Source organism: Hemicordylus capensis, chromosome 4 (genome assembly GCF_027244095.1).
Source record: "Hemicordylus capensis ecotype Gifberg chromosome 4, rHemCap1.1.pri, whole genome shotgun sequence".
Classification (NCBI taxonomy): Eukaryota; Metazoa; Chordata; class Lepidosauria; order Squamata; family Cordylidae; genus Hemicordylus; species Hemicordylus capensis.
In genome coordinates, this window is record NC_069660.1 from 321,120,768 (window position 1) to 321,136,333 (window position 15,566).

Below are 15,566 nucleotides of genomic sequence, written 5' to 3' on the forward strand. Positions count from 1 at the left end.
TGTGTTTCCAGCTCCTCTGATTGAGATTGTTTATTTATTTATCTATCTAACACATGTATATACTGCCCCAAAATGCAAGTCTCTGGGCAGTTTACAACGAAATAAGAACAAGTAAAAAGGTTAGAACATTACAACAATTTAAAACTTGCCATTAGGACAATCAACTGAAGTTGCATGAAGCGTTCCTGACCAGCCTTGGCTACACCAGGACTTCAAACCAGTCTTAAGCTTGTTTAATCCCGGTGGACTAAACTGCAGCTCTCTGAAGGGACCCGCAAAGCCTTCCGAAGCAGCCTCCTTGCCACACCAGCACCAGGAGGTGTGGGGAAGCCGTGACCAACAAACTGGTCCCAGCACATTCCCAGCGGCTTTTGCGGTTCCACCACCACCGCCCCGGTAGCACAACAGGCCCAGCTGCACAAATATGTATATACTCAAATCGGTTTACGTAGAACATAATGAATAAATAAGCAGGTTTCTTACTCCCAAGGTGCTCACAATCTAGTCAGAAAAGGGGGAAAGGTAGACCCAGCAACCACCACTCTCTCGGGATTCCCTCCTGCTAAAACATACCTGGGCAAAAGGAGCCTGCAGAGAAGCTTCTTGGGGGGCCCACTGGCATCTCCCCAGGGCCATCATCCTGCTCAGAGCTTTCTATGCCGGCAGTCCCATTCCCACCATCATCCCCATCACGGGCACCACCCACTTGCCGAAGAACAGGGTCCTGCTGAACCGCAGCGATGCCAGCATGCGCTTCAGATGCCGCTGGCTGCGTGTTGCTCTGGGGGGTCTCGGTGCTTTCACTGGAGGACATCAGCCCCTGAGCCGCTGTGCTTGCAGGGTCTTCATCACACCAGTCCATGTCAGAGGCTTCCAGGGAGGCACAGGAAGACCCAGACCCCACAGCTACCTCTGCAGCTTGGCTTTCGGTGTCAGAAGTTTCTTTTGAGAGTTGCTGGCTACTTCCGATTCCAAAAGAGTCCCCACCACAGGATTCTGAGCTCTTGGAGACGTCTGAGAGGAGGAACTGCAAGTCCTTTTGACTGGATGGCTCTGCAGAAGAGGCCTTGGGAGGGCTGGAGGAAGAATTTGTCAACAGCGAACACACGCTGGATTGGAACTGCTCCTCTTCAGAGAAGAAGGCATCCCACACGCTTTCTGAGACACTGCTGGCCAGGTCTGCCTCCTGTTCTTGATGAGGGGAGCCCGGTGACTCCGAGGGGGCGCCCTCAGATGAACCCTGGCCACCAAGGGATGGAGCTTGGAACTGGACTTCTTCGACCAGATCCTCCGTATTTGGCTGTGAAGATGAACTGGGCTCCTCCTCGGACTCCAAGGTATCTGCAGATGCACAATCCATGTCTTTAGCAGCTTCCGGGGGCGGCAGAGGCACTCCTGCTTCCATGTTTCCAGCCATGGGTTGATCAGCACAAGCATCGCTTTTAAAGTACCTCCTCACAATGCAGGCAATACTGCCTCTGTGCTTCTGCTCTGCTTCCCGGGGGTACAGAGTCAGGTGGCTGCTGTACTGGTCAAGAAACCACCCCAAGGTTCTGCCAAACTGGCCACGGGGCCCCTCCAAGTCAAGGGGGGGAGGAAGTGCCATGGGGGGAGTGAGCAGGTCAGAATCTGATCCCTGGACTGAAACAGAATCCGGAGGGCAGAGCCTCTTGGGAGGACAAGAGGAAACCTCTGGATCAGACAGCCCGGCAACCTTGCCTTGGCTGACAGGCCTTTTTCTAGAGGCGCCGCCTTCCAACTCCTCTTCTGGACGTAAACTTATTTTGCAAGACTGGGACCCCTCATGAAACCCTGCAGAGGAGTCTGGGCTGCTGCCCAGTAGGCCCACACTTCCTTGCAGCTGGGCTGCTGGGCCGTCTCGCGGGAGGTGCCCTGAAACCTCCACTTCTGTTTCCTGAGAGCGCTCATCCTTTCCTGAACAGAAGCTGCTTGGGGCTCCACTTGCTTCTCCCAGTTCAAGAGGTGGGGCGGAGACCCCCACTCCGAGCTCATCGGCAAGCCTGCCATCCATCAGGCAACTGTCTTGGTCAAGATCCAAACCAACGTTTTCTGCCAAGGTATCGGCACTCTCTGGGGCCTGCTCCCCTACACCAGGTTGGACATCACTTTCCGACTGGCAAGGAGGCTCTGCAGAAACACAAGCTAAATTAGGAGGCGTGCTGCATTTGGTGCCTTCAGCCACTTGATCCTCTGGCTCTTCTCCCATCACTGTGGCAGCGGCTGCTGGATCCGGTTCTTCATCCATTCCCGTCTCTGCAGTGTGGCTCTGCGATACAGCAACGGCATCTCCATTTGCATCGCAGGGTGACAAGCTGAGGGAAGAGCCGGAAACAACCGAACCCGTCCCCACCCCCTCCGTCTCCTCCTTCAGGGGCCCAACAGGGGCCTCTCGAACTGCGGCATCGCATGGACCTTGAAGAGCGGATCCCTCCGTCGGTTTGCTACACGCCTCACTGTTCTCAGCAAGATGGAGAAAAGGCATCCCCGGCTCAGTAACAAAAGCAGCCCTTCCTTCCCGGGTTCTCCCTCTGCTAGAGACGCGGTCGACGCTGGCACGGCCAGTCCCTTCTTTTTCTGTTGCAGAGTCTGAGCTGTGCAAGGTGAGTTCGTCGGGGACCTCAGCAGAGCCGAGCGGAGCTTCCCGCCGGAGGTCTCCAGCTGCGCTTCCCTCTGCAGCTCCAGACTCTGCAGAACCAGCCCCACAGCGCACGAGGGCACGGCTGCTGGGTGTCGCTCCACAATGGACACTTCCGAGAGTCTGTGCAAAGCCACCGCCGCTGCGCTCTTCAGGGAAGGCGGTCACGCCACAAGCGCTTTCTGGCCCCGGTGGGGGCAAATGTTCAAGAGCCACCCCTGGCTCACAAGCTTCCTCCTGAGGACTCCTCGCCACGGGAGGGTCGGCAGAAGGCAAGCGCGTCCCCAGATCAGCTGCCGGTAGCTTCACCGCTGGGCTAGTTTCCAGGCTCAGCACTGGAGGCTCAGCAGCACAAGACGCTGGTCCTTGCCGGTCAGCAGACACAGGGGGCTCTTGCTGGCACCTCCGGAGGGCAAAGGTGTCCGAGGCCACCTCCCGACGCTCAGGGCAGCCACTCGGCCACGCCCCACCTGGCTCCGGCTCCCCCTGGCCCAGGGGCGCATCACAGCCTTGGCCCTGGGAAGCGACGTCACCACTCAGGTCTGCATCCCCTCCGGCCCCCTCACGGCTGCTGCCTTCCAGGGGCAGGAGGTGGGCGCTCCCAGGCCCCGACCTCCCTGCTGCTGCCTGAGGGGACGGCCAGCGGACACAGCCATCAGCTGAGTGGGGGACCCCTCCCTCTCCAAGGCCGGCTCCAGGGAGCTGCCTTGCCTGGCTCCCTGCCAGGGCCCAGGAGGAGGGCGCTGTGACCCTTTCAACGCTTCTGGCGAGGACCCCTTCAGCCCGCCCGCGGCCAGCCTCCCGCCCAGCAAGTGGACGAGACGCCCACTCCACCTCTTCCTCCAGGCTGACTTTTGCAGCCGTTTGGGGTCCGTCAGTGACCTCTTCCATGGACAGTGAAGTGCAACCTCTCTCTCTCCCCCCTTCAGGGCCGCTTGAGGAACTCAGCTGCCCCCCACCAGGTGCCCAGGGCCTCTGTGCAGGACCGTTGCCTGGGCCCCCGTTGGCTTCGGCAGAGCCAGCGCTTGCATGCTGGGGCCCCTCTTGGGCCACGCCACTCTCTTCTTCCCTCTGCCCTCTTCCCAAAGGACTCTCACTCCTCTTTCCGCATAAACCTGCCAGTTGTTCAGGACGGGCCCCTTCAGGCATTCTCCTTCCCACCAAAAGAGAGTCCGCTGGAGGGGATGCAGCGACAAGAGTGCTCCTTCCTCCGCAAGTTCCCAAGAGATCTGAAGGCAGCTGCTCATGCATCACTCCAGAGGATGCCACAGGACCCATCTCTCTTTCTCCGGAAAACTCTCCTTCGGCATGCTCATTAGCAGCTGGAGAACTTATGGTTGCAGTCTCAGGGGACTGCTCAAGAAACAGGTCTTCAGCCGTGTGTGTGCACAATTCCGTGTCCAGACCATCCGACATTCCACCAACCTGCCCTTCTTTTACGAACTCCACAGTTCCTCCACCCGTTTCTCTTTCCTTCACACCCTCCGTCTGAGCTCCCACTCCTGCACAGGAGACAGCTTCTACTAAGCTACTGGGAACACCAGTCTCGGCCTCTGGACACACGGGGCCCATCTCGGGCTCAGCACTGCCACCCTCGCCAAGGGGAACAGGGCAGTCTGTTGCTAAGAAGCTGGCACTGGCAGAAGGCTCCTTTTCCATGTCACCTTCTTCATCATCAGCAGCAGCACTGGCTTGTGAGTTTGTTGCACAGACTCCTCCTCCACCACCAACTTGAGTCCTAGGAGACAGACTCCTTGCAGGTAAAGGGGAGGCCACACCTTCAGAACGGGACGTCTCTCGACTCGCCAACGCGGGGGAGCAGTCCACATCTAGCTCTTTATCACTAGAGTCATCATTGCTCGGAGAATCATGCAGAGAGTTTGCTGATGTTGAAGTGAGCAAATCTGACGTTTCTGCAACGAGGCTGTCTGCTTGATTCGTGAGGGAATCGTTCATTATCTTCACAGCAGCAGAAGATGCAGGTTGCCACTCCATTTCCTGCCTGGCAGCCTCAGAGAAGCCCTTCTCCACGAGGCTCTCCTTGTGATCTTCTACAGGACCCGCCTTCTCCATTCTGCTGCCTTTCGAGCAGGCCGCGGGTGTGGCAGCCTCTCCCACCCCTTGTGTGACCTGCACCTGGGCATCAGATTCAGGAACTTGAGGTGTTCCACATGAAGCTGTTTGAGTGTTTTCATCAAGATCCATCTCTGTTAGGTCTTCATCCTGGTCAGAGCTGCCAGAAACAAGCTCTACAGTGTCAGGAGTGGATAATCTCTCGTCAGGAATGCTTCTGCCCTCCATCTGAAGGATGTGTGACAGTGGCAGCATCTCCTTAGGAAGCTCAGCTGCATTTGTGGTGCTTCCACTTTGGACATCCTCATCAGCTGCAGAATCCCCCAAGTGAGGAGGAGGAGGAGGAGGAGGAGGAGGAGGTGGTGGTAATCCCGGCTGCAAGTGGCTGGAAGAAGTTACATCCGGCCGGCGTGTTCCAGGATCGTTCTTGCAGTTCTCATGCAAAGGTTGCCTGTGCAAGTCTAGCAGTGATCTTGCTGCACAATCCTGGCTCCCAGCTGCTGACTCAGAGCCCTTCCATTCTGAACTCCTGTGAAGCGAAGAGAAGCAGGATGTCTCAAGGGTTCTTGGAACAGAAGGCTGGGCAGGTGAATCCTCCCCCAGGACTGTGTACTCGGGCGAAGTGGACCGCAGAAGCTGACGGGCAGGGCGGAGAACATCTTCTGCTGCAGAAACCGGCCGTCCAGCCAGCCCCGCCCTCCTGGGCTCTCCTGTGACCAGGACTTCCGGTCCAGATTCAGGAGCCGGTCCTGAGCCTGCGGAGGTTTGCAGCAGAGTGGCGACGGCAGGGCTCCGCCAGCCAGGGTCCGATTCCGACGGAGCAGCAGGGCCTGGCAAGCTCACTGGCCACGCATGGGCTGTCTGAGGCCGGGCGGGGCGGGCCACGCTCTCCCCACGGTCCAGGCATACAGTGACGGGTGGTGCTGGTGGTGACCCAGCAGGGGCCGACACAGGAAACTGAAACATGAAAGAGAGGACACAAAGCGGTCAGGACCAGAAGCACTCCAGGCGTTTTTAAAGATGCAGAGACTTAGGAAGAAGGGCTGCTGGGGTGGGGGGGTGGAATCGGTTTCTGCTCACGGAGTACAGGAGAAAAATCATCGATTGTGGAAGCCAGAAGGGCTTCTGCCATTCAGAGCGGGCGAAGGGCTCCTGGTGACCTCTCAGCTACACTGCAGACGGTCTGCACAAAGCGAGGGCGTGGAAGAGGTGAACGGTTTTGCCCTTGGGGAATCGGGGACAGTGTTCCCTCCAACAGGGATTCCCAGATGTTGCCGACTACAACTCCCAGCATCCCCGGCTGCAGTGGCTTTTGCTTGGGGATTCTGGGAGTTGGGGATCCCAGCGAGAGGGAACACTGACCGGGGACGGGGCCAGTTCCCAGAGCCCCTGCCTTCCTCCGCTTGTGCTGAGCCAGGGGCCCCCAGGAGAGCCACCTTGCGTGGGTCTGGCTGCCCCTCTGCTGGACACCAGCGTGCAAGCACACGCCTCTCCAGCCCGCCTGGCAAGGAGGCTCATCACCACCTGACTGCAGAGTCTGCTGGGTGCTGCCGAGGCTCCCTCTGGGCCCCCCAGCCTCTCCCTCCACATGCAGCAATCCATTGGGGGGGGAAGAGGGGGGGTGGGAACTGCTGCCTGCAAGGCCAGCCTCCGCCTCTGCCTTTCTGCAGCCCCAAGGCTGGCACTCAAGAGCCACCCTCCCCGCCCCCTTCCTCGGGCCCTTCTCACCAGCCTTCCTAGACCGAAGGAGCAGCCGTGGCTCCGAGTCGGGCTGGAGCCAAAGAAGGGGAGAAGGAAGCTTTGGCAGAGAGGTGCCCAAGGCAAGCCACACCCCAGACTTCCCCATGGGAAGCAGCTAGCCTGAGCCGGGGAGGGGCAAAGCCAGACACGAAAGAGACGCATCTCTGGAGTCCGAGTTGGGCTTTGGTTCCTGCTTTACCTGCTGCAGCAACTGTCTCCCCTCTCTGCGCAGACTTTGCATTTGATCGATGCTGCAGTGGCAATGTTCAAACTGGAAAAGAGGAGCACAAGGTTATGGGAAGCAGAACCTCACAGCTAAGGAAGCCAGAATCCACAGGCAAGACTGTGGCGCTCTCGTGAACTGCCCTGCTTGCCTGTGAGCATCCAGACCACCGCCTCCTTTGCCATTTCAAGAGCACACACACTGCCCCATACTAGAGGCTTTTGCACTGGAATGGGAGCCTACGTGTGCTCCCCGGAGGGGATAATGGGGCCGCTCTGGGAAGAGCCCCTGCCTGCTTTCCAAGTTCCCTCCCTGGCAGCATCTCCAAGAGAGGGCTGAGAGAGGTTCCTGCCTGCAACCTTGGAGAAGCCGCTGCCAGTCTGTGAAGACCATACTGAGCTAGATGGACCAAGGGTCTGACGCAGTCGATGGCAGCTTCCTCTGTTCCTAGGCTGACTGGAAATGCATGTTGGTAGAGATGGACATCTTGACTGGGATAGGGCCATGGTTCAGGTGGGAGTATCTGCTTTGTAACATAGGAACCTGCCATACACTGAGTCAGACCCTTGGTCTATCTAGCTCAGTATTGTCTTCACAGACTGGCAGCGACTTCTCCGAGGTTGCAGGCAGGAGTCTCTCTCAGCCCCACTATCTTGGAGATGCTGCTGCCAGGGAGGGAACTTGGAACCTTCTGCTGCTCTTCCCAGAGTGGCCCCATTATCCCCAGAGGGGAATCTCTTCCTGTGCTCACACTTCTAGTCTCCCATTCATGTGCAACCAGGGCAGATCCTGCTTAGCTAAGGGGACAAGTCCTGCTTGCTACCACAAGACCTGCTCTCCTCTCTTTTTGCATGCAGAAGGTTCCAGGTTCATCCCTGGGAGCATCTTCAGGTTGGGCTGGGAAAGACCCTTCTCTGTCTGAAACCCTGAAGAGCTGCTGCCAGTCAGTGCTAAGCTACATGGACCTAGGGTCTGACTCGGTATACGGCAGCTTCCCATGACATCGGCTCATTGGCAAAATCCCTGCATTTGGATTAGTGCTGGGCCAACGCCTCTCAACTTAGAACTTTTGACCACCCGCCCTATTCTCTGACATGTCAATGAGCTAAGAAGAGGCACTCCCCCCCCCTCCCCATCTGTCACCAGGGCTGGTGATTTTGTCCCGTGTCCCCCCCGTGGCTCCTAGACCCAAAACTTCTGCCCAAGGCTGGAACTCAGCGGCCTCCGAGGTGCTCCCTCCCAGCTCTGTGCATCCCCCAGCAAGAGCCGGTCCTCGCGGAAGGAGACCCCCACCAAGAAGTAGAAGGGCGAGCTGGGCTGCCGGGCGTGGGCTTCGGGGTCGACGTTCCTCCAGGCTGGATGGCCAAAAGTGACCGTGTCTCCTTCCTGCAGGACGACTTTACCTGGAGAGAAATAACAGGCCAGCACTGGCGTTTCGGAGCGGCTTTGCTGGCGCCCCCCTTCCCCGATGCTGGCGCCCCCCTTCCCGAGGGGGATCAGGCCCCCTCGGCCAGACTACGCGAGAGCCCAGCCCCCTCAAGCGCAGAGGCAGCCTGGCGAGAGGGGCCAGCCCTGCTCAGTCACCAGACAGGGAAGCGCTGGCCTGCAGGTCTGGGCGCCACGGAAGACATGCCCAAAGATGCCCCGGCCGGCCAGGCACACCCACGGCTCTGCAAGACAACCACCCATCAAGGTGCAAGGAGGGCTGGAGTGGCCCAGCTCAAAGCCCGCCCAATCCTCAGCCCGGCCTGCGCAGCGTCTTCCACCCAGAGGGGCGCTGGGGAGGGCAAGCCCCACTCACCCCTGATCTGGACATCGTTGACATACACCCCCGTCAAGCTGGAATCCACAAGCGCGTACGTGTCCCTGGTCCGGATGACCCGGGCATGAATGCGGGAGATGTAGTTGCTCCTGCTGGCTGCGGTGCTGCTGAGGAAGCAGTCCACGGCGCTGCTGTTCCTGCCAATCAGCGTCACGGTCCTGGGGAAACTGGGAAGGGGGAGCGGGGGGGGGGCGTTGTTCCCAGAGTATCACGGTCCACTTCTTGGAGGCACCTGGGTGAGCAAGAGGGCAACCCCGGGGTGCTCCGCCCTGCTTCTCTTGGAGACGGAGCCCCGGCCCATGCCCAGCCGCCTTCCCTGGAGGATGTGCTTGTGCAAGCAAGCACAGCCTTCTCACCCGGAGGGCAAGTGCGTTTCTCTCTACCTAGTCAAGTGAATGGCTGACCCCCTAGCAAGGCGTGGGTGCTCCTAACATCAGGGGAGGTCCGCCGTGCTTCCCCCGCAGGGCCCTCCTCCACCTCTGGGCAGGAGTTCAGGTACTTTGCAGAGTGTGCCCACCCTCGGGAAGCGACAGGTTTCTCGTCTACGCTTCACTTGTCAGGATGTCACCCGGGGGCTTGAATCATGGGGTGGCTGGCTGAGGGCCATGTGGCTTCACAGACACCAAGACGGGCAAGCCCTCACTGCTCAAGGCAAGGGGCAACCCTCTCCGGTGCCGAGTCCGGAGGCAGACCGTTGTGCAAGGAGCGTCCCCCGAGGAGAAAGGCCAGCCCTGGAGGAAGGGGGCGCATCATCAACTACTAGTTGGAGGGCTAAAGTGCCTCTGAGTCCCAGTTGCAGGGGAGTCCCAGCAGGAGAGAGAGGACATGGCCCTTTCAACTCCTGCCGTTGGGCTTCTCACGGGTATCTGGTGGGCCACTGTGCGAAACAGGATGCTGGACCAGATGGGCCTCCTTGGGGGGCCTGATCCAGCAGGGCTGTTCTTCTGTCCCTCACAATGGTGGGCATGCAAGACACACTCCTGGGAGGAAGGCAGGGGCATGAGTCCAGCACAGACAGCGCAGGCCAGTGAGCCACAACTCCGGCTACAGACAGACCTCACGGCGGGGCGGGCAGCCACCTCTCTCAGGGCCACTGAAGGGCCCCCATCCCAGCCTGGAGCTGCTGTTTCTGGCCACACTCCATTCAAGCCGCCAGAGGAAACCAAATGGAGGGAAGAGCAAAAGACCTCACCACCTCCTGGAGCATGAAACTGTGAGAGGACAGCCGGTCTTGTGGCAGCAAGCAGGACTTGTCCCCTGAGCTAAGCAGGGTCCACCCGGCTTGCATATGGATGGGAGACTTAATTTGTGTGACCCCTGTAAGAGATCCCCCTCAGGGGATGGAGCTGCTCTGGGAAGAGCAGCAGAAGGTCCCAAGTTCCCTGCCCGGCAGCATCTCCAAGAGAGGCCTGAGAGAGATTCCTGCCTGCAACCTGGGAGAAGCCGCTGCCAGCCTGTGAAGACAATGCTGAGCTAGAGGGACCGAGGGTCTGACTCCGTCGATGGCAGCTTCCTTTGTTCCTTTCCTCTGCCTGATCTACCTGATGACCGAGGGAGGGAGGAGGGGGTGGTGGTGAGGGGGCTCAACGCAGACATGGCGCCTCCCACCTGACTGCCCCAGCCGCCTGCCTGGGTCCAGGGGCTCACAGGCCCTGCCCTTTACTTACTGGATAAGATCAGCGACATCAGAGACGGGGCTTCGGCTGCCGATCCTGCGCAGGTGACATGGGCGCCGGCCCCCACTGCAGGCCTGGCAGGGCGCCGCCATGTCAGAAAAGCCACCTTCTTGCGATATCCGATGGGGGAGAGGAGGTCTAGAGAGAGAGCGAGAGAGCAGGCGCAAGGTGAGCAGCCCGAGGGCAAGATCTGTGGTGCAGGCAGGGAGGGAGGCAACTCGGCCTCCCCAAGCAAGAGAGCCCCTCGCCACCTCTGGCCCCCTTCAGCACCAGGGATGCCCTCTGCCAGGGGCAGGCGCGCCACGGCCTCACTGTCTGTCTCCTGCTGCCTCACAAGGACTGCAGCCGGTGGAGCTTCTCCCTCAGAGCTGGCTGCCTCCGCCCTGGGGCAAAGACTGGCTGAAATGGGGGCATTTCTGGAATCAGAAGCACACTCCCTATCCAGGGGTGGCTCGAGATTTTGAGGGGGGCCTCGGCAAACTGCCCTCCGGAGCCCTCTCCTACTTAGCAAGGTCTCAAGAGAGTCACCCCATCACTGATATCACCATATGAGGAGAGAAGAGCTGGTCTTGTGGTAGAAAGCATGGCTTGTCCCCTGAGCTAAGCAGGGTCTGCCCTGGTTGCATATGAATGGGAGACTAGAAGTGTGAGCACTGCAAGAGATATTCCCCTTATTAGGGGATGGAGCCGCTCTGGGAAGAGCAGCAGAAGGTTCCCAGTCCCCTCCCTGGCAGCATCTCCAAGACAGGGCTGAGAGAGACTCCTGCCTGCAACCCTGGAGAAGCTGCTGCCAGTCTGTGTAGACAATGCTGAGCGAGATGGACCCATGGTCTGACTCTGTAGCTGGCAGCTTCCTCTGTAAATATCCACTTATTTGCCCTTTGTGAATCCTAGCCAATCACCGGGCAGCAGCTTCCAATCCCCTCCCACCACATTTCATCCCATCCCTTAAGCAACCCTAACTTGGTTCCAGGTTCCATCAAGGCTTCAAGACCACCACCCACACACACACTTTTCTGCTGAACCTGTCTGCAATCAAACCAAGTTCCTATGGGGTTCCTTCAAGGAAGGAAAATCGGACGCTTCAGAAGTAACCGTGTACTGCAGACCAGTCGGCGTCTTCTGGCGAATCCCGAGATGCACATGACAACGCCTGCCATGACCTGCCTCCACATCCCAGTGGTGTCGTGGCACATTCCGAAGTGCAGGAGGAGCTCTCCGTGACATCAGCCCCCAGGGCCATGCCCAGCCTGACAGCCAGAGAAGCCCTGGCGCTCCGTCCCTGCACATGCACGCCCTCCACTACACCTCTGCAGCAGGCAGAAACTCTTGCAGGTGAAGCCCTGCTGGGCATGGCAACCGTTCACTACCAGGTGGCACTTTTCCCCAGAGGAGTCAGGGCCTGGGTCTGAACACCGCACACTGAGCCACAGAGAGCAAAGCAGCGAATGAGCCTGAAGTAGGGATGTGCAGAACATTCCAAGCGCCACTCAAAACAGGCCACTTCCAGTGTCCCGCGCTCCAAACAGAGCACCTTTCCGATGAAGGGCCTGCTCCAAGGTCAGAATGGAACGACCCCCTCGGGGTTGGAATGTCCGGAATTCAGAACATTCTGAGCACGATTTGGAAGAGCGTCGACAGTGCTCTCTTGGCCTCAGCACACTCCTGACAGCCATTCACGTGGTCAGCACCACCATGCAAATGGCTGCTGTGCACGCGCAAAGACCAGAAGAGCACCAAAGATGCCCTTCCAAAACGGTGCTCGGAAGGCTCGAAATGTCTGAAGCTTGGAGTGGAATGCAAATCCCATTCCGTGCACATCCCTAGCCTGAAGCAGCAGATTCTTGTGGCCTGCGGCAGGGGTAAAAGAAGAGTCCACATCCCAGCAGGCAGACCGACGACTCCTCCCCCTCTTGGATGAGACGACCTCCCTGCAACCTAGTAGGCACTCCTGAGGGCAGAGCCCGGCCAGGCACTGCAAAGCGCTCTCTCTCTGGCTTGCAACCTTTTGCTAAACACAAACCGAGGGGCGTTGCCCAACCAAGGGGCTTTACACTCCGTGACCACTAAAACTCCTCCGTTGCAACTTGCAAAAGAAGAACCCCCCTCGGCAGCATTCACCCTCCTCTGCTTCGTTTCAAAGCATCTTTTTGTCTATTGTAGCATCTATAGTCAGCAGTTAACTAGACATTCCGTGAGGGGGATCCTTCCTCCCTACTGCAAGGGGAACAGCCCCCTGAGCATTCGAAGGGCTCCAGCCTCCGGTTCACGCCAAAACCTAAAGCGCCTTGTCTACACAGAGCTGTCAAGTGTGGCCTTCCTCAAAGCCATCCTCCTTTCTAACCAAGTCACACACCGCTGCCTACTGACCTGAGCACCCCCTCCCTAGTGGGGCCCACGATGCAGAACAGCAGCTGGTGCTAGGAGAGGCTTGTTCAGGAAGCTACAACAGTCAAGCACATGGCCCTAGATTCCCACGGTACAAGCCACAGGACAGAGGTCAGTCCGTCACACTTTATGCTCAACAAGGCCCCAACATGGATGGGCTGCGGGGTGAAAGCTCTGCAGGAAGACGTCCAAATGAACACCACGTGCATTTCTGGTGGTCCCGAGGTCTTCACGGAGCTGCCAAATGCATCTCAAGCCCGCTGGACTGCTGCATACCAAAACTTGCAAGACGGCAATGAACGGAGATCACAGCTCACACCAGCCCGCAAACAGTGCACCCCTCTTCCTGTCTGTGCCAAGAAGAGAGGGGAGACTTTCTCCAGGCTGGGCTCTGGGGAGGAAAGATACATGTAGATTTAACGGGGGGGGGGCACTTCCAAATGCATCCCACACCAGTATTACAATACAACGAATATTTATATACCACTTTTTAAAGAAAGTTCCCAAAGTGGTTTGCACAGATATACATAAATAGAATGGCTCCCTGTCCTCAAAGGGTTCACAACCTGAAAAGACAAAAAGAAAAGAAGAGAAACATAAGATAGACACCAGCAACAGCCACTGGAAGGATGCTGTGCAGGGGATGGAAAGGGCCAGTTGCTCTCCCCCTGCTCAATAAAGAGAATCGCCACTTTTGGTGAAAAAGGTGCCTTTTTTAAAAAAGAAAAATTTACATCCCGCTCTTCCTCCAAGGAGCCCAGAGTACTACATACTTAAGTTTCTCCTCACAACAACCCTGTGAAGTAGGTTAGGCTGAGAGCAAGGTGACTGGCCCAGAGTCACCCAGCAAGGCTCATGGCTGAGTGGGGATTTGAACTCGGGTCTCCCTGGTCCTAGTCCAGCACTCTAACCACTGCACCACACTGGCTCTGTTCCCAGTTAGCAAGGCTAACTGAGGTTAAGCCCTCTGTAACTTTCAGCCTGAGGTTCCAGATTGTGGGCACCCTTCTACTGCAGGCCAGCTCAAGCCACAATCACGAAGTGAAACAGCTGTGTGGATCCAAGCAGTTTGCTTCTTATCTGGAGACACCATCCCTTCCTAGCAAGTTGCAATGTTAGCAGCGAAGCCATCACTGCAGATATGAGGAGATGGTAGAATTAACAAGAAGCAGAACCAGCCAATTTGTTCCAGGGTGAATATTAGCAGGTTGGAGCCCACAGCAGATGCGTGAAGCTGGTAGAGAATGCAAGACAGGCAGGGAGAAAGCCGAGGGATTCCAGGCCAGGCGAGAACCAAGCGATTCTCCAATCCACTCCAATGAATCCCTGAATGTTAGAAGCAGGAGGAGTCTTGGGGCTTCTGCTCCAGCCCTGCTCAGCGCCGGCAACTGCGACAGCATCCCGGGCAGATTCACCCTCTTGCTTGCAAGTCCTCCAGCAGAGAGCCTGCTGCAAGGTAGACTTCTCCACTGCCAAGAGGCTCTACCATCAGGAAATTCTCCCTAGCATCTAGCCGGGACCTGCTTCCTGATCATTCCAACCCCTGGCTCTAAAACAACAAGCCTGCTCCGGCTTCTACGTGAAAGCCCTTCAGAGAGTCCAAGATGGGTATCGTCTCTTCCCCGGACTAATCCAGACCCCTCTCCTCTGAACCTGCCCCTGTTGATCAATGCCCTCCTTGAGGGACAGGGCCCAGAAGCCGACACTGCATTCCCAGGGAGGCCTGAGCAGCACAGAATAAAGTGGAACAGGGACTCCTCACGAGCTGGACACTGGGCCTCCGTTCATGAAGCACGAAGAGATCCCTTAAGACAACTAAAAGATCCCAAGAAGGGAGTAGGAGTTGGGGTCTTCAGGCGGACTATCTGGACGCCCTGGGCCTCTGCAAAGGCAGCCCAATTTTGCATTTGTTTCCTTTGGCAGCTGCATCACGCTGCTGTCTGGCGTCCAACTGATGGCCCGTCAAGCCTTCAATACGCCTTGAGCCTTTCCACGGCACGACTGCCAAGCCCCCTCCTTGATCTGCACATCTGATTGGTCTTACCCAAATGCAGGACTTTATGCTTGGAAAGGTTCTGGGCCCCCACCAACAGCAGACACAGGCAACCCTGACTGCACACACAGAACCATTGCGTGTCCAGTCAGGGGCACACAACAAGATGGGCTATTGCTTTATGACACGGTGAGATAGTTTATTTAGACCAAGCGATGGCATCAGCTGGTTAATCAACTCCAAAATCAGGCAACTGGAAGAGGCACCGCAAGGGTCCCAATCCTGTGCCTTGAAAGGAGGTGGGCCCATGCAACTCAAGGCGTCATTGCTGCCAGTCTAGGGAGTTGCTGCCGCCACCCTCCTCAGATCCTTCTGGGCAACACCGACACTGCCCTAAGGCAGGCAGGGGGCTCTCAAACTGGGGTCCTCCCCAGACGCAGCTGGACTACAACTCCCATCATCCCCAGCCACAAGTCAAAGGCACTGCAGCTGCTGGGAGCTGCACTTCAGTAGCATCCGGGGACCCCAGACTGAGAGCCCTCTGCCTTAAGGAGAGGAGGGGACGACCCTGCACGCTCGGCACACACCTCCCTCCAGGGATGGGATATGCCCCATTCACCTCGGCTGAGCTGCATGCTATTGTATTTGCTCATGTATTTATTGCTTAATTTCTATACCGCTTCTCATCAAAATAAGCCCAAAGCAGCTTACAGTATAATTAAAGCAATGCACAATTTAAAAATTAAAAGTACAAATCTTCTTAAATCTTAAATCTACAAATATCACATCTATTTAAAAGTTCAGAAGCCTTTATAAACGAAAACATCCACACATAAAACACAGAGCAGCAAGAGCAAGACACAGTTCTCCCATACAAAAGCCTGGGAGCCAAGATTTCACCTGCTTTCTAAAAACTGTGATGGAGATTGAGGAGCAGAGGCCCACTGGGAGAGCATTCCAAAACCTGGGGGCCATGATTGAGAAGGCCCTGTCCT

At 57.4% G+C, this 15,566-nt stretch overlaps 1 protein-coding gene across 1 annotated transcript in view; it reads right to left on the reverse strand.

Annotated features, from left to right (window-relative positions):
- LOC128323767 (uncharacterized) overlaps positions 1-15,566 on the reverse strand; it is a 61,414-nt gene that overhangs the window by 41,619 nt on the left and 4,229 nt on the right. The window contains exons 2-6 of the mRNA XM_053247485.1: positions 10,182-10,328; positions 8,494-8,681; positions 7,986-8,095; positions 6,669-6,740; positions 574-5,686 (exon numbers count right to left, since the gene is read on the reverse strand). Of these exons, the coding sequence (XP_053103460.1) occupies positions 574-5,686; positions 6,669-6,740; positions 7,986-8,095; positions 8,494-8,681; positions 10,182-10,282 (5,584 nt within the window). The 5' untranslated portion in view covers positions 10,283-10,328. The remainder of the gene's footprint in view (positions 1-573; positions 5,687-6,668; positions 6,741-7,985; positions 8,096-8,493; positions 8,682-10,181; positions 10,329-15,566) is intronic.